The sequence below is a fragment of the Cynocephalus volans genome, chromosome 1 (genome assembly GCF_027409185.1).
Source record: "Cynocephalus volans isolate mCynVol1 chromosome 1, mCynVol1.pri, whole genome shotgun sequence".
Lineage (NCBI taxonomy): Eukaryota > Metazoa > Chordata > Mammalia > Dermoptera > Cynocephalidae > Cynocephalus > Cynocephalus volans.
In genome coordinates, this window is record NC_084460.1 from 56,521,221 (window position 1) to 56,542,437 (window position 21,217).

At 60.3% G+C, this 21,217-nt stretch overlaps 2 protein-coding genes across 2 annotated transcripts; both read left to right on the forward strand.

Moving 5' to 3' along the window:
- The first annotated feature begins 2,210 nt into the window (after positions 1 to 2,210).
- MRGBP (MRG domain binding protein) lies at positions 2,211 to 7,120 on the forward strand. Its single transcript, XM_063109868.1, has 5 exons — positions 2,211 to 2,410; positions 3,034 to 3,155; positions 5,195 to 5,276; positions 5,503 to 5,577; positions 6,047 to 7,120. The coding sequence occupies exons 1-5, from the start codon at positions 2,263 to 2,265 to the stop codon at positions 6,232 to 6,234; spliced, it is 615 nt and encodes a 204-aa protein (XP_062965938.1). The 5' UTR covers positions 2,211 to 2,262; the 3' UTR covers positions 6,235 to 7,120.
- A 3,561-nt stretch (positions 7,121 to 10,681) lies between these two features.
- On the forward strand, positions 10,682 to 18,496 carry OGFR (opioid growth factor receptor). The gene is made up of 7 exons (XM_063097485.1): positions 10,682 to 10,836; positions 13,552 to 13,620; positions 14,153 to 14,231; positions 15,080 to 15,158; positions 15,817 to 15,883; positions 16,564 to 16,712; positions 17,293 to 18,496. Exons 1-7 carry the CDS (start codon positions 10,705 to 10,707, stop codon positions 18,494 to 18,496), a joined length of 1,779 nt encoding a protein of 592 aa, XP_062953555.1. The 5' UTR covers positions 10,682 to 10,704.
- The last annotated feature ends 2,721 nt before the right edge of the window (positions 18,497 to 21,217 follow it).

The following is a 21,217-nucleotide window of genomic DNA, read 5'->3' on the forward strand; positions in this document are numbered from 1 at the left end:
GGGATCAGGTGTCTGTGGACCATTGCAGCTGGTGGAACATGGTTTTGGTATGGTGGTCACATGGTAGGCACACAGGGAGCACAGAGAGGGCCAGCCCAGCCTCCAGGAGCTCCCAGTGCAGTGAGAAAAATAAACACAGGCACAGGGGACCCCCAGCCAGCACAGCAGAGGCCGAATGCCATGAGAGAGGCACAGAGAGTGACCAGCGCTGCCCTGTGAGGCACCAGGGAGGCTTTCTGCAACAGGAGGCTCTGTGGATTGAAGAAGAGTCTTCCCTGGCAGCGGCAGGGTTGGGATGAGCTGAGAGCCTAACCCAGCTAAGAAGCAGGGACCCCAGGTGTCCAGGCACCAGTAAGGAAACAAATAATTGTGAGGGCTCCGCCGCCGACCACTTACTGTGGGACAGCCCCTGTGCTGCGCGGTTGTGGGCTGTGCTTCATTCTGGCCTCGGCACACGTGAGTCAGGGCCAAGGAAAGGCGCCCAGGCCCAGCTGGAATAACACCCAGCCGCATTGCGGCTCCACACAACAGCTGTTGGCCCTGGGCACCTCACAAGCCTTAGGGGGCCACATCTCCACTATGACATTATGGGGACCCCCTCGCCAACAGCCGCCTTCACAGATGGGGAAACTGAGGCCCAGGTCCCAGATGGCTAACCAAGCAGGGTAGGCTGGCCAGAGCCTGCACCGGCCAAGGGGCAGCGCTCACCAGAGTCAGCTCCGACTGGGTACTGGGAAGCCCGAGTGCCCAGCGCACGCCCAGTTCTGGGGCCCGGGGCGCGGGGGCAGACCGCCCCGGGGACAGCCTACCTCCACCAATACCCCCACGAGAAAGGGCCGCTGCTGGCCCCCGTCGCACGGAGGAGAGCACCGAGGCCTAAAAGGGCTCAGAGTTTTGCCCCGCTGGGAGGTGGCAGAACCAGGAGGGGGACCCGGAAGCCGACCCAGGAGTCTACACCCGTGGTGAGGTTGAGACACTGTGTGGGCGTGGCCGGGAAGGGGCGGGGCAACGTCCCTCATTGGATGCCGCTTTACGCTCGTCTCGGGACCGCGCCCCCGCCTCGCCCCGCCTCCCCCGTTCCCCTCCCCCCGACCCCCCGGCTCCCCAGCGGGACCCGCGGTCCACGCCCGCTCGTGTCAGGCTGCGCGCCCACCGCGGCAGCGAGCAGGCCGAGGCCACCCCGTGCCCAGGGGGTCCGGCCCCCGGGGCGAAGGCCGGCTGGAGCCGCGCCCGCGAGAACTGCGGTCCTCCGGCTTTGTGTGTTGCAGTTTTTTCTCCTCAACAGCTTCGTTGACACGTGGTTTAAATACCCAGCAAGTCACCTCTTTAAAGTGTACCATGCAGGGCTTCATTCAGAGTTGAGCGACCGCGGCCGCGACCTGATTCTAGAACATTCCACCACCTCGAAAAGAACCCCGCGCCACTGGCGGGTCCCCGTCCCGCAACCACATGTCCACTTTCCACTGCATGTGCCTGTCGCGGACATTTCACGGAGAGCATTCGCGGTGACCTTTCACGCGCTCGTCTGGGTTCTGTGACTCAGCACTAAGGCTGTGCGATACGACGCGTTGTGTGGTCTCAGAGGGGAAGGCTGCTTCAGTCTTCTTGCTGTCGTGAACAGTGCCTATCGACGTCGCGTGCACGTCTTCTGTGCGCGTCTGCTTTGTCCTTCCTCCACAGGCTAGTGGAATCGCTGTGTCATATGACGATTCCGTGTTGACTCCTTTAAGAAACTGCCCGGCTGCTTCCAAACCGGCTGCACCGTGTCACACTCTCCCCAACAGCACGTGAGGGTTCCGAGGTCTCCGCACGCTCCCCCGCGCCTGTTCCCGTCTGACTAGTGCCAGCCATCCTGGGGATGCGAGTGGGTCTCATTGTGCTTGGATTTGCCTTTCCCGATGGCTGATGACGCTAAGCATCTTTTCGGGCGCTCCTTGGTCATCGTATGTCTTCTTTGGAGAAATGTGTATTCAGATCCTTCGCGTACATTTTAGGTACCCCTGAGCCAGTCTCGCGCACCCACCCGGCAGAAGAGGGCAGGGCCCGCTGCGCCGATGAGTCGCCCTCGACCGCGCTGCGCGGCCAGACGTGACCACCAGAGTGCGCCGCCAGCGAGCGCCCGTACCGAGCCCTCCGCTGCGCCTGCGCCGACGCCGGCGCGAGCCCTAGCGCGCGCCCGCGCCCCCAGTACCAGTGCGCCTGCGCGGAGGCCGTGGCCGCGCCTGCTCCCGCCGGGGGCTCGTCGCTGGGCCGGCCGCGGCCATGGGGGAGGCCGAGCTGGGCGGCGGGGGCGCTGCGGGCGACAAGGGCCCGGGTGAGGCGGCCACCAGCCCGGCCGAGGAGACGGTGGTGTGGAGCCCCGAGGTGGAGGTGTGCCTCTTCCACGCCATGCTGGGCCACAAGCCCGTCGGTGAGCGCCCGGGCCGCGGACGCGCGTGGGGGTGGGGCGGGCCGCGCCAACCGTCGGGCGGGGGCGGGGCCTGCGCTCCGCGACGCCGCTGCCCCTCCCTCGCCCTGCGCCCCGGGATGCCTCAGCCCCCTCCCACACCCCCACCCTGCGCCCCGGGACGCCTCTGCCCCCTCCCGCACACCCAACCTGCGCCCCGGGAAGCCTCAGCCCCCTCCCGCACCCCCACCCTAAGCCCTGGGACACGTCTGCCTCCTCCTGCAACCCCACCCCTGCAACTCGGGTCGCCTCTGCCCCCTCCCCAGCCCCATGACACATCTGCCCACTCACGCACCCCCACCCCTGCACCCTGGGGACGCCCCTCCCCCGTGACATCTCTGCCCCTTTTTCACACCCCCACCCCTGTGACACCCCTGCCTCCTCCCTTTGTCTCTGCCTCCTCCTACATTCTCCTCACCCCTGCCCCTCCCAAAGCCTTGATGACTCTTAAAACACCCCCCACACCCTGTACCCTCTTACCTCTACCTCCCACGTCTGCTCACTTGGGCAGCCCCTGGACCCCACCTCTTTCCTCCCTGCTTACCTGCTGTCCTGCCCTCTTCCCACATGCCACCCTTCCTCCACAGGTGTGAACCGACACTTCCACATGATTTGTATCCGGGACAAATTCAGCCAGAACATTGGGCGGCAGGTTCCCTCCAAGGTCATCTGGGACCATCTGAGCACTATGTATGACATGCAGGCACTGGTGAGCTGCCTGCCCTCCCCAGTATTGGGGGGCAGTGGGGAGACAAGAAACCCATGCCTTGTTCTCCAAAAGTCAGACTGAGCTGGCAGGAGAGCATCCTCTCACGCCTCCTGGGGGCCTGCTGGGTAGAGCAGCAGGCGGTGCCACCTCGAGGCCCCGTCCCCAGGAACTGACATCCTGGGGGGGACAGCCATTAAACAAGAGAGCCCCAAAGAGTGTTATGAAAAACACAAACCTAGTGATGATCGTTGGTTAACTTTTCGGGGAATCTACTTTAGATGGGGTGGTCAGCCGAGGTCTACAGGGAGGTAACTGGGGAGCTAAGACCCTGGGGAGGGGAGGGTGCAGAGTCCCAGGCTCTTAGGTTGTTATCCGTCTTCTGGAGGCCCCAGAGGTGCATTAGGTGGAGCATGACTTCATCTGCATCGAGTTAAGATGAGCATGGCAGCTTCTGTGGGCACTCGGCAGGCGGGGCCCAGTCCTCACAGAGCTCAGGGCTGGCAGTGTCTGGTGGGCAAGCAGGTTAACAAGGTAGCCAGGGCAGCCAGAGGAGCTGGCAGTGTCTGGCGGGCAAGCAGGTTAACTAGGTAACCAGGGCATCCGGAAGAGACAGGTGGGTTTTCCCAGCAGAGGAACAGCAGGTGTCAGAGCCCTGTGGTAGGACGAGTTGCTGGGTCCAGAAGCTCAACAGCACGTGAACCTGGACAGTGGAGTGAGAGTCAGGTGACCAGAAGGGGTGGGGGCCTGTGCTGGTAGAGGGAAAGTCTGCCTCTTCCCCAGCTGGACACAGGGCTCAGCGGTCCTCCCCAGGAGCACTGGTGCATGCCGTCGGGGCAGATTCGCAGAATGCTCACAGTGACATTGAGGACATTCTGAGTGAAGTGCAGAGTTTGCACCAGGTGATCAGGGCCTGGTAACCCAAATGCAGCTGACTGCTGAACTCAGGATGTCCCCTGGAGCAGTCTTGCCCCTGTCTGTGCCTTGAGTGCGTCAGTCGCCACGCTCGGGGTCAGCAGCTTGCCCCATCATGTTGTGGCGTCACCTGTGGGGAGAGGGCACCAGAATGGAGAGCGTTGGTGCGGCAGAGTATTTGTCCTAAGTGAAGACAGCTAGCTCCGAGGACTGAGATGTGCTTATGGGGCCGTGAGCAACCCCGAGGAGCACACGGGATGCTCAGGGTCTTTAGCCCCACGTGGTGGCTTTTCTTCCTATTCCTGCAGTGGCCTATAACATCAGTAAGGACTGGGCAACACTACAGCACCTCTGTGTGGCTGGTGTCCGAGTCACTTGGGCCACCCCCAGAGGTTGGCCAGCGGCCCGGGAGGTTTTGATGAGCACACTCACGGGCTGACTGCCTGGCTTCACGCAGCACCACACTGCCTAGAGGGAGCCCCTGTCTCCTGAGTCACCTCCCTGCCCAGGGGCTCTCCCCATCAGCTCACCTGCCCTTTACCTGGAGGTCTTGCATTCCCAGGTCTCTGTCCCTTCTGATCTGCATAACATGCAGGACAGGCAGACCCAGGAGGCACTCGGTGACCTGGCTGCACCTGCCTGCACCTTCCTGCCTTCCTCCCTCGGTTCTGTGTGTGTGGCTTTCCTGGCCCACATCCTCAGTGTCTGTGGGCTCCTGCCATGTGGGCAGGAACTGGAGGCACCTATGGCCTTTCCTTGGGGCTGTCACTTTGCCTTGGTGAAAGCACACTCACAGTGAGAAAGCCAGCAGTGGGGAGCTGGGCAGGGCCTCTCAGTTGTGCATGCCTGCAGGGTCGGCCCCTGTCCTGAGGCCTTCCCAGTGGTGCCAGCCCCAGTCACTCCTCTCGCTCATGGCTCCTTGCAGCTGGCTTGCACTGGTCTTGCGCTCCCCGGGTCTGTCTTGAAAGCCCAGCACGTGGTGGGCTCTGCAGTGGGCTTCACCCTGTGCCCCGCCCACCTGTAACCTCAACAGTCATGTATGCTAGTGGGCTGCTCCTTTAGTGACTTACTGAAATCACATTTTCTTTTTTGTTTCTTAAAAAACAAAATGCTGTATTTGACATCAGCATGAGTCTGAGATTCTTCCATTCCCAAATCCAGAGAGGAACTTCGTTCTTCCAGAAGAGATCATTCAAGAGGTTCGGGAAGGTGAGACTTGGGCACCAGGGAGGACTTGGGCCAAAGGTGGGAGGTCAGGGTGAAGGTCATGGGCATATAACCTGCCCCCACCGCGCTTGGGAGGTCTCGGAGGCCTGCAGGACTGGAGAGGATTTTGTTCAAGAGCAGTCACTGGTGGATGCTGAGGTCTGTGTAGGCGGTCCCAGCGTCACCACCATCGTGGGTTCCCAGTGAATGTGAGCTGTCTCCTCCACAGGAAAAGTGATTATTGAAGAGGAAATGAAAGAGGAGATGAAGGAAGACGTGGATCCCCACAATGGGGCTGACGATGGTATGTGTAGGGCTTGCTCTGCTGCCCCTGGTGCCTGCAGGACACGGTGTCCTGTCTCCCCAGCCACGCAGGGCACCACCAGGTGCACATAAAGTCAAGAGTATGGAGGGTCCAGTTGAAGTCAGGCATGGTGCAGTTCTGAGTGCGGTATAGATCCTGGCAGTGTTCCCTGTATAGCAAAAGAAAAGGCAGAGACAAGTGACAGTTCTGTGTTGTGGGGGTGGGGGTCTGAGCCCATGGGGTCTGGCTGCTCCCTGGCTTGCACTTGAGCGTGTGATGCCCTGAGGCTCTCCCAGCAGGGAAGTCCACAGGAGGCCAGGCCCTTCTCAGCTGTAGTAGGGCTTGCAGCCCTCGGGGAAGCCATTTGGGTCAGAGGGCCACATGTATAGATAGATTTTTTTTGATTGAACAGAAAGGTGAAATCAGATTCTGGATATTCTGCTTTCAGCCAGATGATTCTGTTTCTCAGTTTTTTCATCTTCAGGGAGCTTGGGGAAAGCAACAGAGAAATCCAGCAAAGAGAAGGAGAAGAGCTCCTCAGACCTGGGGTGCAGAGAGGGAGGTGACAAGCGCAAGCGCAGCCGGGCCACGGACAAGGTCCTGACCGCCAACAGCAACCCCTCCAGCCCCAGCGCTGCCAAGCGGCGCCGAACGTAGACGCCTCAGCCCAGGCAGGCGCGGGGGGAAAAGGCCATGTTCACTGAGGGGCGGTCCCAGCACCACCCCACAGCCCACAGCAATGTCATCCCGGTGCTGTGAGCCATGCTGCCTGCTGCCCCTAGGCTTCCAGGCATATGTGGATGGCCACCTTGTGTCCAGGGAGACTATCTGGGGCCCTGATGGACATGAAAGACCAGGATGGACCCCACTCTGATGTTGAGGGCTCTGAGTCGAAGTTCTGTGTTCTCTTGAGCACAGGCTTCTTGTGACACTGGAGGAGCTCCTGTGCTGAAGCGCTCGGCTACACACTGCGTGGAGGAAAGCGGGGGGCGTGGGGCCAGCAAGCAATAAGAACTCTGTCCCCGCACTCTATCCTCAGAAGGAGCCACCAGTCTCCCTAGGTGGCTCAGTTCTGTCCACTCGCTGGTCCCCATGAGCCTCTATACTGACTGGGACATCAGGAGAGCATGGCCCGCTGTCACCCACCTGCCATGCGCCGGGAGCCTCCCTCCCCACCTGGGAAGCTAAGAACTGGATATTTCACCTCATTCACTTGTACTGTAACAATGTATATAATTTGGTTGGTATTTCACTATTTAATTTTTAAGAAGCCTATTTTACTAGTGTTTTATATGAAAAGAATACTGCAGAAGCTGAACCTGTGTTGTATTTTTTCTGAGATGTTTTGTTTTAAGGTAATGACTGCTGAGATACTTTTTGCTCAGTTTTTATATGCCAGATACAGAGAATTTGTAGCGGTTATTTTTGTATTATCTAGTAACTTGCAAACAGACCAGATGAGTGAGTGGAGGGAATGTACAGCCCCACGTCAGCTGAAGTGCGCTCTCATTTGACTGCAGAACATTAAAGCACAAGAAGTCAACCTGGAGTTTTGTGATTGGTTAACAAAATAGGTGAACTTGCCTCTAATAGGAAGTTTCATTTTTCCAAGATTCATAACTAAAGTGTACACTTAGATGATTTATTAACATTCACTTGATACAGTGTATAAACAAAGTAGTAACATTCTGAGTGTTATTTTGTTGAAAGTGACAAGCACTTCAAACACAAAATGTTAGCAGAGCGACATGATGTACAATGTACGTGTAGATGCTCCAAGGCCATGGAGCTGCGTGCCATCCAGCTTCTTCCTGCCGAGATGCTTCAGACAGGTGGAATCTTCACAAAGTGAAGTCCAGCCACTCTCATCACCACTGTGTCCTGGCCATTCAGCCCGCCTCTTCTGTCCATCCTGACTCCCTGCATCTGGGGAGGTGGCACTTGGGAATGCCCATCTTGAGGCACCAACTGAACAGGCAAAGCCAGGAACCTGGTGTGGTGAGAGAGCACCCAGGGTGGGGTCCAGGCTGCTCTGCACCAAACCCACTGTCACTTCCAGGATGGGACAGTCCAGTGGCCCTGAACAGACCGTTGGCACTGGCTTCCCTGGCACAGGAATAGCTTCTTGGTTGGTGCATCTGTGCTCACCCAGCAAGCAGCTGGTCTCCAGCCTGCCCGCGCCACACTCCACAGTTAGACCAGCTGCTTGGAGGGGCCCTATGGGTCCCCTTTCTGTAGAGCGTAGACAAACCCACACCTTCATCAGGAACATCCTGCTGCCGGCACTGCTTCTCCATTCTGAGATGGAGTCCCATGAGGCCTGCTGCTGTCCCAGCACAGGAAAAGGCACACTCTCCCCAAACACTCAGACCTGCAGCGAGTTCTAGGAACTGACTTGGGGGGGATGCTCCCCTCCCCTTGGCTGAGAAAGGGTGGGTCTCTTCTCACCCCATGCCTTCTCTCCTGTGCAGTCAGCTCTCAATGCCTGCTCTGTGCCAGCTGCCACTGCTGGCGTCATGATCCCTGAGAAACCTGGCCCTTAGGGAGTCCAGAGATAGCCACAGGTTGGGGGTATATAGCACTGCAGGGTGGTGTGAAACAGCATCTTCAGTGACCTCAGAACCTGCTGGAAAAGGCTAGTCAATAGTTCAAATCTGCCTCGTTTCAGTTTCCTTAATATTTTGCTGCACTTCAGGAGGGCAAGCCCATCAGGCAGATGAGCAAGTGTCACCCCCACTCCCTGAGCATCCTGTTCCCCAGCCCTCATGACTCATGTGAACTTCTTGGCTTCCCTGTGGGCAGGTCCCATCCACACTCCATGCTGGCATGTGAGGATGCTCAGGTGACTTCAGAAGCCCTCAGCACTGTGACCTCGAATCCTGGCAAGACACAATACTCACCCTCTCCTGTTCTAGGGGTCTCATCTGTATCTTAGGGGGTTTATGTAATGTCTACCCCACCAGGTAATGTAGAATGTGCCAACTGAGACTATCTGAAAAAGAAAACAGAGCCAGGAATGGGGCAGAAATGCTCCACGTGAAGGCTCAGTGCCTGCTGACCGCAGGACGGAGGGAAGTGCCACTTATGCAGTTCATGCTCGTGGGTTCTGCTTGCTGGAAAGCCACCGCTGGTGCTGAGACTGCAATGCTGAGCACAAGCTCTTTGTGCTGGTGGCCGCTGTCCTTTAAAAAAGTGAGATAGTGTGTACACAGTGCCAGGTTAAGATTGCACCTGTTGAGTCAATGAAGGTGGACAGGTCAGCAAGGATGAGGGACCAGCACCCAGAAAGTCCTTAAGCTGTGCTCAGCGCCAAGACTGGAAGGCTCTGCAGATTATGGCTGTCACCAGCCACACAGTACAAGGGAGTGTCACTGGTCCCTGGGCACAGGCAGACTGTTAGCTGGCTTGCAGGGCTGGGAGAAGTCAGCATCCCCAGTGAAGTCAGCCCAGTGCGAGCTGGCTGGTGGCCTCTAAATTTTGCCACCATCATCCCAGAGGCAGCTCTGCTTATGGCTAGCCATGTAGCCCAAATCTAAAATCCAGTCTCAGGTTTTACACAAATTTTTTGAAACAAAATGGGAAGATCTTACCTTGGGCAACCACTCCCAATTTTCTTTTTCTTTTATTTATTTATTGTCCTTTCTTTCTTTCTTTTTTGCTGGCTGCTTAGAGTTTATTTTCCACGCGGTGCAAGGCAGTCTCGGGTGTGTGGTAAGCTGGGTGGCCTGGGCACAGACGGGGGCTCTCTCCCCTTCTTTTTTGACATTTGCTGTTTTGATACAAAGAATCCAGTGCTTCGCTTGCTGCGCCTGCCTACGGGGCAGTCTACGGGGTGGGGCTGGGGGGGCGGGCGGGGAGGGGCTCTGCTGGCCGAGGGTTCCGGAAGCCTGTTACTGGTCAGGACGGGGGCCCCCGCGCTGGCTGTGCTGGGCTGGTCCCTGCGCTGCGTCCTTGTGGCTTCGCGAGCCAGGCCACAGGTGATCATGCTGTTGGAAGCCTGGGGGGACTCCGAGTGCTCTGGGGACTCCAGCACTCTTCCCGAAAAAGAAGCTTGCCCACCAGTGACCGGGGTCGGCCTTGGGGAGACCGGAGAGGGGCAAAGTGGGTCACGCGGCTGCACTCCCAGTGGGACCCCGCGGTTCTCTGGACGCTATGACCAGATACGCGAGACCAATTTGCATTTCGAGGAGTGAGCCCCTGGCTTTGCTGGAATTTGGTATACACACAACAGGTGTCAAAGACAGATGGACCTTCAGTCCCTGGAAAACTGGAGCTGAATGAGATTTTCAGTTGTCCTAAACCTTCCAATGTGTGTAAAGAGGGTAGCCGCCGCCAGCCACCGCCCAGCCCCCAAAGAGGCCCCTAAGGAGGCACTTGACTAGTGTCAGCTGGTGTTGAACAGCCCCTAGTGCGACCCACGATAAATTCCGCCTCCTGGTGTCCAAGGCTTTGTGTCGTTCTTAAGTGCGGAACCGGAGACTTTCTCACGACTGACAGAATGTGGCAGAGGTGATGGTGTCACCCCCCGATCACGTTGCGTTATATAAGACTCTTAGCACACTGCAGAAAGAGGCTCGCTCCCTGGTGGCTTTGAAAAAGGAAACTGCCGCGTTGTGCACTGCCCACGGAGGGCCGGTGGCAGGGGTCTGACAGCAGCCTCTGGTAGCTGAGAGCGGTCCCAGCCTGCCGCCAGCAGGAAGACAGGGACTTCCCCCTGAGTCTGCGGAGCGCAGCCCCCGCCCATACCAGCAGCGTATCCTCCAAAGGCCATCCTGGGGCGGAGGGGCGTCCCCCGAGGGGGATCCTTCCGGAGGGCATCCTCCCTGAGGTCATCTTCCAGGGTGGGCATCACGAGGCAGGACTCTCCACGCGGCATCCTCGGGATGCAGTCTTCTGGTGGGCGAGCATCCTCCGTGGGGGCGTCGCGGGGGCGGGCATCCTCGGGATGGACGCTGTGTGAGCCAGCGGTGCACGCGGCCGCGGCCGCGGGGGCGGGGCCTGGACTTGGGCCGCCCCCGCTCTCCACAGCCCCGCCCACGGCCCCGCCCCCCGCACTAGCCGCGCCCCCGCGCTTCCTCCTCTTTCACTTTCGCTTCCGCCCGAGCGCTGGCCCCGCCGCCGCCGAGTATGGAGGACCCGGCCTGCGACTCCACCTGGGAGGAGGATGAGGAGGACGCGGAGAACGGCGAGGTCGCGGGCGCAGGGGACGCGGGGGACGAGGACGCGGACGCGGAGGAGGCGCGGCCCAGCGCGCTCCAGGTGCGGCGCGGGGAAGGGGCCTCGGATCCCCTGCGCCTCCGCCGGGCAGTGTCGGTTGGAAGAGGCCGTCCCCTCCCCTGGCGGAGACCCGGCCCGGGCCTCCTCCTCGGGCCCTGCAGCCCCTGGGCCCCCCTCCCCGACCCGCCCAGCCACAGGGCCTCGCGGGGAAATTCAGGGCGGGCCGGGGGTCCGTGCGTGGGTGACGTCTGATCGAGTCCCCAGGATGGTGTCCGTGCGTGGGTGACATCAGATCTGAGTCCCCTGCAAGGTGTCTGTGCGTGGGTGACGTCAGAGCCGCGTCCCAAGACCAGGTCCGTGCCTGGGTGACGTCAGATAGGGTCCCCAGGACCGTGACCGTGCGTGGGTGACTTCGGAGCCCTATCCGGGAATGGAGTCCGTGCATGAGTGATGTCGGAACCGGTCCCGGGACGGGGTTCCGTGCGTGGGTCACATCAGAGCCGCGTCCCAGGACCAGGTCCGTGCGTGGGTGACGTCAGAGCTGCATCCCGGAATGAGGTCCGTGCGTGACGTCAAGGCCGCGTCCCTAGTGCCGTGTCGGAGCGTGGGTGACTTTTACTCAAGGCGTGCGAGGGGCACATCCCGATCTCCCTCTCTCTGTCACACCCACCACCGGTCCTGACCTGTCCACTGCATAGGTCCCAGCCCTCCCGCCTGTGGTCACCACGCTCGGGCCAGCCTGTAGGCGTCTGCTCAGGCCCGCAAGTCCCCCCAGTCTGCCCCACCCTCACTGAGGGTCGCACCACGCGCTGTGGCTGGGGCTAAGCTCACGGACATCCTGGACTGAGTCCGAGCGGACTCCGCGGCGGGTTGCTCTTGTTACCGGCGCTCTCAGGCAGGGGTTACTTTGTTGCCAGCGGTTACTTTCGCGTACCTCGGAACTTCTTTCTGTACAGCCTGGCTGCCCGGGTGCTGCGGGAGCCCGGGTGCTGGGGGTGCGGCTGTGGCATGGAGGGCCAGGAAAGTGTCTGGAATTCCAGACTGGTCTCTGGGATGGATTCTCTCCCCATGGCAGAGAGTGCTGGTTTCTCTCTCCTATGGTGGAGGGTCAGTGACAGTGACCCCAAGGACCTACAGTGGTTTCTGGGCCTGCCTGGAAGGCCAGGGCTGCCTCCCTGCCCCTCAGCACACCTGCAGTGCTGCGGCTGGCCCAGGGTCATGGTCACAGGGCAGGACCCAGCTTTGCCCCCAGGATGGTGTGTGGGCTCTGATGTGAGATGACACTATTTCCACTGTATCTCCTGAAGCATTGACCCTCCTGGGAGGCGCACGTGACCCCTGACCGCTCCCTTTTGCCTCCTGCTTTGGCTTCTGTCCTTCCATAAGGCCCAAGCCCCTCTCCTTCCCCTGCGGACCTCCTCAGCCCTCCCCAGCTGCCCTGCACTGGACCCTAGAGAGGCTGTCTCACTCTGGGAGGTGTGTGCACTGTGGGCTGGCCCAGCCTCAGAGGCTAAGCCGGCAGGGCCAGCGTCTGGTCAGGACTGTGGTCTTGAACTGACCCAGGGAGGCTCCGCTGGGCCCAGGGCAGAGGGGAAATGGAAACTAACGGAGGGGCAGGGCCAGCTTCTGCTCAGTTTCATTTCTGCTGGCCCATGGCTGAGCCAGGCGAGGCTTGCTTGCTCACTCTGCTTTAGAAATCAGATAGAGGCAACTCCAGACCCCAGATGGAGCTCCAAATGAGTTAGGATCCTGGAGAAGGAGGAGTCAGAGCCGTGGGATGCAGGGAAGGGCCTGGCCTCCTGACTCCACTTCCAGTGCTACTCAGGGTCCTGGGACCCAGTTATTTCTCCAGGATGAGCTGTCCTCTGATGTCATGCCTGGTCCCTCCTCCATCCACAATCAGATCCCTGAGCCGGGCCCAGCCCCGCCTCATGCCCCCCACCCTCATGACATGGGGTTTAGGGCTGTGTTTACCCAGCACCTTGGTCACTGCTTACCTCTGATCCTTCCCTGGACCCTGGGATGCTTGGCCTGCAGAGACTGGGGCATCAAGGAGCCCTTGACGTCTTGCTGACAAACCACCCCCAGATGGGGCTGGAGGCCAGGAGACTCGGGGTCTGACCTCTCTTTGCATCTGGCCAGCAAGGGGCAGGGGTTGGGCAGGGAAGGGGTTGGTTCCCTGACTGGCCTTCATTCATTCATTTATCAGACCCTGCAAGGGGAGTCTGGGTCCCCTCCTTGGGGATATAGCCTGGTGACAAGTTAGAGCGCAGTGCAAGGGGGAAGTAATGTGTGAGAATAGGGGTCCCTGGAGGCACGTAACAGGGCTGAGGCCAGAGTGGAGGTCACCAGTCTGGGAGGAAGAGGTAGAGCTGGGGCTTGGGGAGAGGAGGAGCTCAGGGGCCACACCTCATGGGAGTGTGCATGTCTGCCTGGAGTGGCCTCTACCCAGGGCACCCCAAGCTGGAAGTGAGAGACCCGAGAGGGGCGGGAATAGGGGAGGCCTGAACTCCAGCTGCTCTGGCCTCCTCCAGTTCTGTGCCGGGGGTTGAGGTGTTTTACTAGGGTCTAAGTCTGTCTGCCGGGACCCCCCCACACACAGAGAAGGAGGGGTGGGGGAGTTGGAAGGAAAAGCACCCACCCCTTCTGAAGACAGCTCAGAGGCAGCTGGCCCAGGTCCTGCTGCCCTCCCCAAGGTGGGGGCTCGCTGGGGGCTGGTCTCCCTGGGGGGCCTCATCGAGTCTCTTCTCTTCCCAGTCCAGGATGACAGGGTCCCGCAACTGGCGAGCCATGCAAGATATGTGCAGGTACCGGCACCACTACCCGGTATGTACCCACCCTAGCAGCAGCTCACAGCACCCCTGCACCTCAGCAGCCCACCGAGAGACACAGAACCCTCCTGTCAGCCCTCACACAGAATGTCCTGTGTCCTGCTGGGGTTCTGGGGCATGCACAGGCCTGAAGTGGGTTTGGATCCCTGCACAAGGATTCCCCCACCTGGTGCTAGCAGCTGTCCCACAGCACCAGCCCCTCACAGTGGCCTCCGTGGGGGTGGTTATGTCAGTCCCTGTCCTCTGCACTCATGAATCTCAGGTAACCTTGGGACCACCTTAGGGTGCAGAGGAAGGGGGACCTCCCAGCTCTGGCTCACAATGGTGAGTTAGTGACGGTGGTTGCTGGTGGTCAGAGTCAGCTGCTATCCTCCCCGTGGTCCTCACCTGCAGAGTTAGTGGCCCCTCTGGGCTCTTGGGGCCTTGGGCCAGCCTCAGAGGGTCTGCAGGTTTGCGCTTGCCTGAGGTGCCCTCAGAGGCAGCCTTTTTCTCATGGCTCTGGCTGTCCCCTCACTCTGGCCCTGCAGGATTTGGTAGAAGGAGACTGCAATGGTGATATGCCGAACCTGAGTTTCTACAAAAATGAGATCCGCTTCCTGCCAAACGGTACACGCCCACGCCACTGCCAACAGCTCCATCCTTGCCTAATGGGCTGTCCCCCTGCCTAGCTGGCCCACTGGGACCCAGGTTCAGGATGTGCCCCACGTTTGGGCCATGGCTTTCTAATAGCCCCCACAGTGCCCCCTGGAGGTGGCCAAGGGGACTTCAGGGCGCCCACCCCTGAGTCTCAGCAGCAATACTTAAGTCAGGGGTCAGCAAACTTCATGCAAAGGGCCAAAGGGTAAATGTTTGAGGCTTTTTAGGCCATACGGTTGCCATCAAGACTCCTGTACCCTGCTGCTGTCTCGTGAACAAGATGTGTGAACTAAAGAGCTAAGAATTATTTTTACATTTTCAAGTAGTTGGAAAAAAAGTAGAATGGCATTTTGTGACATGTGGAAATTAAGATTTCAGTGTCAATAAATAAAGTTTTATTGGCACCTACCCACACCCACTCATTTATGTGGCTGCTTTCACACTATGTCATGAAACAGATGGCCACAGAGACCGTGTGGCCGCTCAGCCTGAGATGATCACTGCCTGGCCCTGTGCAGAAGCATCACTGACCTGCTCTAAACCCTGTTTTGGGGTTGGGTTTGGCTGGGGGTTTTCTTTGAGGGAAGAGCTCTGTGGCTAACATACTGTGCTTTATGGGAGGCACAGAGGCCAGGGGCCGGGGTCCCCAAAGTTGGTGGGTTACATATTGGGTGAGGTGTGGACAACTCAGCTGGGTCCGGGACCCCAAAGGTCCTCAAGAAACCCGGGGTAGGCATGGGGTCTTTCGGTAGTTCTTTGTCCCCACAAGTGCTTTTGGAGTGGTTTTCACAGCTGACCTATCCCTGTGTGGCCCCCAGGCTGTTTCATTGAGGACATTCTTCAGAACTGGAAGGACGACTACGACCTGCTCGAGGACAATCACTCTTACATCCAGTGGTGCGTCAGAGGGAGTGAGGGAGGGGCGGGAGGGGCCGGGGGCCACCCAAGCAGGAGCCCCCCAGCTGTGCCACTGCTGCACGCTGCTTCCTGGTGTGTGCTGAGATGAGCACTCTGTCCTCATTCTTTCCAAAGCCGACATCCACATGGCAGTGGCTTCTGTACACTCCTAGATGGGCATCACTGGGCACCAAGGGGCCGGTGGCCGTTGGGGGAAGACGCGGTCATATCCCACAGTCTTTGGGCTTTTTAGTCTGAGCAGCCTCTGCGGTGGGAGCCGGCTGCCCGGGAGTCAGGAAGGGCTGCACATGAACTGGCCTGCGGCAGGAGTGGGCAGGGGTGGCCCGCCCGCGGGAGTGCAGCCTCGGCACCAAGAGACCTCTGTGTAGACCATGGCCAACTCGGCCATGGCAGGGTTCTGGCATCGTGCTTGGGCAAGACTTGCCAGCACGGTTGCCTGGGAAGCCCGTGACAGTTCCCTGGACGTCCGACGTGCCTTGCTCCGAGGCCGGCCCCACCCGTGCTGGGCCCTCATTCCCTCCCTCCCCCTCGCTTTCCTGACTCAGGACAGCCGCCCCTTCCTAGAGCTGCACATGTGAGCCCAGGGCTGGAGCCAGCTGTGCTTGCTAAGGGGCCTGCCCTTCTCTTCTCCCCGCAGGCTGTTTCCTCTGCGGGAACCAGGCGTGAACTGGCATGCCAAGCCCCTCACGCTCAGGGAGGTTGAGGTGAGCTCCAGTTCTGGGTTGTGGCTTGGGGGACATGGGGAGTCTGGGGGAGATGTCCCTTCCCGGAGAGGGGGTCACATCTGACGACTGGTATTTGGTGCCCCCTCTGGGGCCACTTGGAAAGAAGAGGAGCCAAAAGAGCCTGCAGTTTAGTGACCCACTCTCTGAAGTGGTCCCCACCTCTGTTCCTGGTATGTCCTTGCAGGTGTCTGGAGACCCCCAACTTTCCAAGGCTATTGGAGAGTCTTGGACAGAGGCCTCAAGAGGCTCAGGGTGGTGGGGCTCACCTTGGTCACCCCTGGTTTGGGCTGTAGCAGGGATGCCTCAGTCTGGAAACTGCGCCTGTGGGACGGGAGGGGCTTGGAGAACTGAGGAGCGCCTTATGGTGCAGGAAGCAGGATCACAGAGGAGACTTTTTCCTGATGGTTTGAGGAAATCCCCTTGGAGCAAAGCAGAAGCCTCATAACTCGGCCAGACTTGCAGCAGCTCAGAGGAAAGAGGGAGATGCATTCAGGCATCTCTTGTCATTTTATACTGAAGTCTGAGTCCAGGCCTCAGAATGAGCCAGAACCCAAGGGAGGTGTTGGCCCACTTGGCATCCGCATGGCCACCCTGATGCTCCCCGTGAACAGTGGGCTCCAGTGATGGCCATATGAGCTCTCCGAGGGTGTGTTTTCCAGGAATTTAAAAGCTGCAGGGAGGCCAAAGAGCGGTTTGTCCGGGCCTATGAGCTCATGCTGGGGTTCTACGGGATCCAGCTTGAGGACCGAGACACGGGTACAGTGCACCGAGCTCAGAACTACCAGAAGCGCTTCCAGAACCTGAACTGGTAAGGCCCAGCCCCTCCCGCCCTGGTCCAGTTGTGTGTGGGCCAGCGCAGCCTGCAGCCTGGTGTCAGGCCCAGGAGGGTGTGAGGGGAGCCCTGCTGTGAAGAAGGGACTCCAGGGGCACTTGGTCAGGTGACTAAGGCTCTGAGACCCTCTTTGCCTGCAGGCTGGGGTGGGGGGGTCCCTACTTGATAGGGGTTGTGAGAGTTTAAAGAAAGCCGTTCTCTTGCCTGTGAGGTGTCAGCCCCCATGGAGAAGCAGGGGTAGGGGAGAATCTGTGCAGATGGCACAGGCGGCTCACTGTGGCCCGTGCTGGGCTCTGTGCCCTAGAGGGCCCCCTCTTGCCCTCCTCCAGCTAGCTCCCTCCATGGGGGAGATGGGGAGTCCATGGACTGGGCGGACAGCCATCCTTCTGGGTGCTGCATCAGAATCCCCCAGATGTGTCCAGGGCCCACAGGCCATGCTCTGGGGTACAGGGTGGGTCCTCTCCTGGGCCAGGGTGGAGAGGCTCCTGGAGGTTCCAGGTGGAGCTGGGTGGGAGGGGACGCACCCGGCGCCCCCGCTCAGCCTGGCCTCCTGCAGGCACAGCCACAACAACCTCCGGATCACACGAGTCCTCAAGTCCCTGGGAGAGCTGGGCTTTGAGCACTTCCAGGCGCCGCTGGCCCGCTTCTTCCTGGAGGAGACGCTGGTGCGGCGGGAGCTGCCGGGCGTGCGCCAGAGTGCGCTCGACTACTTCGTGTTCGCCGTGCGCTGCCGGCGCCGGCGCCGCGAGCTGCTGCGCTTCGCCTGGGAGCACTTCCAGCCTCGCTGCAAGTTTGTCTGGGGTCCCCACGACAAGCTGCAGAGGCTCAGGCCCAGCTCTCCGCCCCACCCGCCAGGGGGCCCCATCCACGAGGCTGGCTCCCAGGGCCAGACCTGCAGGCCAGGGAGGAGTGAGGGTGGGGACAGTGAGGCCGAGAGTCCCCAGCCACCGAGCACAGAGCCCCAGGATGTGGGAACCCTGGAGAGGGACCAGGGAGATGAGGCTGGGGCCCACGGGGAGGATGGGCCAGAGCCCCAGGATGTGGGAACCCTGGAGAGGGACCAGGGAGATGAGGCTGGGGCCCACGGGGAGGATGGGCCAGAGCCCCTGAGCCCCAAAGAGAGCAAGAAGAGGAAGTTGGAGGTGAACCGGCAGGAGCAGGCCTCAGGGGAGTCTGGCCCCCAGAGCTCCTCAGAGGTGGAGAAGATTGCCCTGAACCTGGAGGGGTGCGCCCTCAACCAGGGCAGCCTTGGGGAGGGGACCCAGGAAGTGGGCAGTCAGGATCCGGAGGAGGCCGAGCAGCCCTGCCCCCAGACCCCAGGGGCCAGGGTGGTTGATGAGGTGAGGAAGAGGAGGAAAGTGGACGAGGGTGCTGGGGACAGTGCTGTAGTGGCGGCCAGAGGTGGTGCCCAAATACAGGCCCCTGCCTGGCCCTCTGCCCCACTGGTGTGCTCCAAGGCTGAGGAGGGTGAGAACAGGGTCCAGGAGAACACAGAAGACCGGGCAAAGATGGAGCGGGGTGCCCCCAGGAGCCCATCAGAGGGCCCAGGCCCCAACATCAAAGGACCCATGGGGGACAGGAGGCCTGAGGCGGGGGACAAGGGAGCAGAGGCAGTGGATGATGGGAGGGCTGCAGTGGGGGACCGGAGGGTTGAGGCGGGGGACGAGGGAACTGAGGCGGTGGACGATGGGAGGGCCGAGGCGGGGGACGGGAGGGCTGAGGCAGGGGCGGGACCTCCCTGCAAGCCCGGGCAGCCTTAAGGAGGGGAGCCACACATGCCTTGGCTCTGCCCTGCCCTGCCCTGCTGCATGAAGAGCCATCTGGGAGCCACACTGGCAGCTCTCTCAGTGCCCAGCAGTGCTAGCCTCTTCCTGGTGGTCACTGCAGCGGCCACCAGCAGGACCAAGGCCCCACCCTCAGGGAAGGCCCTGGCCTTCAGAACCTCGACCTCATCTTCCCCAGCCAGCTCTCCTCTCTGTCCTCTGATCTTTGTAAATTGACCCTAAAGGTTGGGGGCGGGGGGGGGGCTCATTTTCGTAGTCTGGTGCCAAGCGAGGCCTTTTCTGAATAAATCCATTTGGCTTTGAATATTTTTGGTGTGCACCAAGGTCCTGTCCAGGGCATGGGGCCAGTTTTGTAACAGACACTCCTTTCTGGACTGTCTTCCTTGAGTTTGAAGTGGCCTCCTGGTTGCCACATCACCTTGCCCAGGCACATGGACTCCGGGGAGCTCTGAAGGCTGGACAGTTGGTACCTCGGCTGCTTTTTGTCTCCTGTTCAAGAGCCAGTCCAGGGACTCATGTGCAGGCCCTTGGGTGGGCTGGGGGCAAGCTCAGCAGTGCCTCTGCGCTGCCCCACCCCCACTGGCTTTCCACACCAAGGCGCAGCCTTGCAGGACCCCCTCGGCTCCATCTGACCTGGCCTGGCTCAGTGCATCTTCCATGGCAGCCCCCTCCCACTGCCTGGCCATGTCCCCCTCGCACCACTGGGTGGAGAGCTTTTGTGGGGCCTCTGAGGGGAGGGTCCCCAACTCATGGCTCCCCCAAGGGCCACACACTTGCCATTGAAGCGGAGGTCAGACGTGGGCCTGTGGGCTCTCCTGAGGCAGGGAGCACAATTCGTTCTGGGAGTGAAAGCTGTAGGTCGGTGGTTAGCACCCGTCTGTGCAGCAGAGATGGTGGGCAACTCAGATGTTATGGTGGAGGGAGATGATGGGTAGCCCAGAAGTCACATGGGAGGGAGGGACCATGGTAAGTTCCCCTAGAGCTAGGGTGGGGGAGAGAAGTCTAACATAGCTGGCTCACCCCAACCCCATCCCTGGCTTGCTGGAGGCTGTGGGACCCTGGTGCTAAGGCACTGAGATTGATGTAGGGCATCAGGCAGTCCAGCAGCGTCCTTGGTCCTGGTCCTGGCCATTATGGGGCTTGGGATGGATAGAGAATTGATGCCTGAAGTGAGGAGCAGACCCCTTTGGAGTAACTCTGGGGGAGGGGGTCTGTGCCTGGCGGAAGGCACCTGGGAAAGGTGGGCAGTTCTGACCCACCCAACGCCCAAGCTTCATGGAGAGCAATGTCTCAAAACAGGAACTGTGCTTTGGTTCTGCCCAGGAGGGCACAGGGAAGGCTGGACCCTGATGGTGAGGCCAGTGCCCTCCCTTCCCTGCAGGCCAGCCCAGGCCTAGGTGTCTGCCTGGGATTTGCATGGAGCTGAAGGTGGGGGCAGCAGAAGGCTTAGCGGGGTCCCAGATACCAGGTCCCTCCCCTGACCCAAGGTGAAGGCCAGTTGTGTCCAGTTTGGCAGGAGCCCTGGTGGGCCATGTGCTGGGCATTTGAAGTGCAGAGCTGGGACATGGGATAGGCAGGAGCCTGCGACCAGATGAGGGACTGAGGAGGGGGCTGGCCACACCCTCACCTCTCCAGGGTGAACTGAGGAACAACCTGGTTCCCCAGGCTCAGAGCCCCTCTGTCTCTGATGACTTGTCCTAGGATGACTCGAACTCTGCCGGGGAGCAGGAGTTTCCTTGACATCATGCACACACCTCCCTCCTGCTGGAGGGCCAGAGAGCAGCCCCGGTCCTCTTCCCAGTGCTGAGGAGAATCTCCTTCCAGGTGCGACCCCTTGGGAGGTCCAGAGCAGCACAGTCTTAACTCGCACTCACTGTCCCCATCCGCTCCCTGCCTGGTTAGCTCCACCGCCTCCTCGTCAATCACCCCAACCTGCAACATCCTACAGACTTCTCAGGGAGTTCCAGAGATTCCCTGGGGGTGGGCTGTGATCCCGCACATCCAGTGAGCCTGAGAGCCCCCATGGTGGCCACATGGCCCTCACCTGCCGTCCTCCACCCTCCTGGGGTGAAATGGAGCTTGTGAGAAATGGGAATGGCCACACCAGCCTCCCAGTTCCCGTTCAAGACAAATTTCCTTCAGGCTCAGCTTCGCGGTGGCGCTCCCGCCCCTCTGCCAGGGTCACCATTTTGCTCTCCCTTGGGGGATCGGGGTCCCGGATGAGAATCTGGCCTTCGCTAGTGGGGCTGACATGGACAGGTCACTCACTGTATTACAGGTTTATGGGTAAGGGGCCCTGGGGTGGGGGTGCTCCCAGCCTAGCAGGCGGCCCTAGGCTTTGACCCATGGCAGGACCCAGCAGCAGGAACCAGGGCTGTGCTGGGCACTGTCTGGCCCCTGGTACAGGGGGATTCGCCCTCTCCGGGGGTCTTCCTGGGCCTTGGGCAGCCTGGGTGCCGCTCGGAACCCTGGGGCAGGGTACGTGGCCTCTGGGACTGGGCCTTCTCCTCCAGCCCCTTCTTGAAAGGAGCCTTTCAGGGCCCGGTTCTCCCCCGCTGCGCGCCCGGCCGCGGAGCAGGAGGGGAAAAGAGCGTCTTTCTTTTCTGCTCGAGGGTGTGGAGCGACTCTCCAGTTCCAGGGTAATTTCAACGAGGAGGGTGGCCAAGACACGCCTCTGGTCTTCTCCCCCGCAGAAGC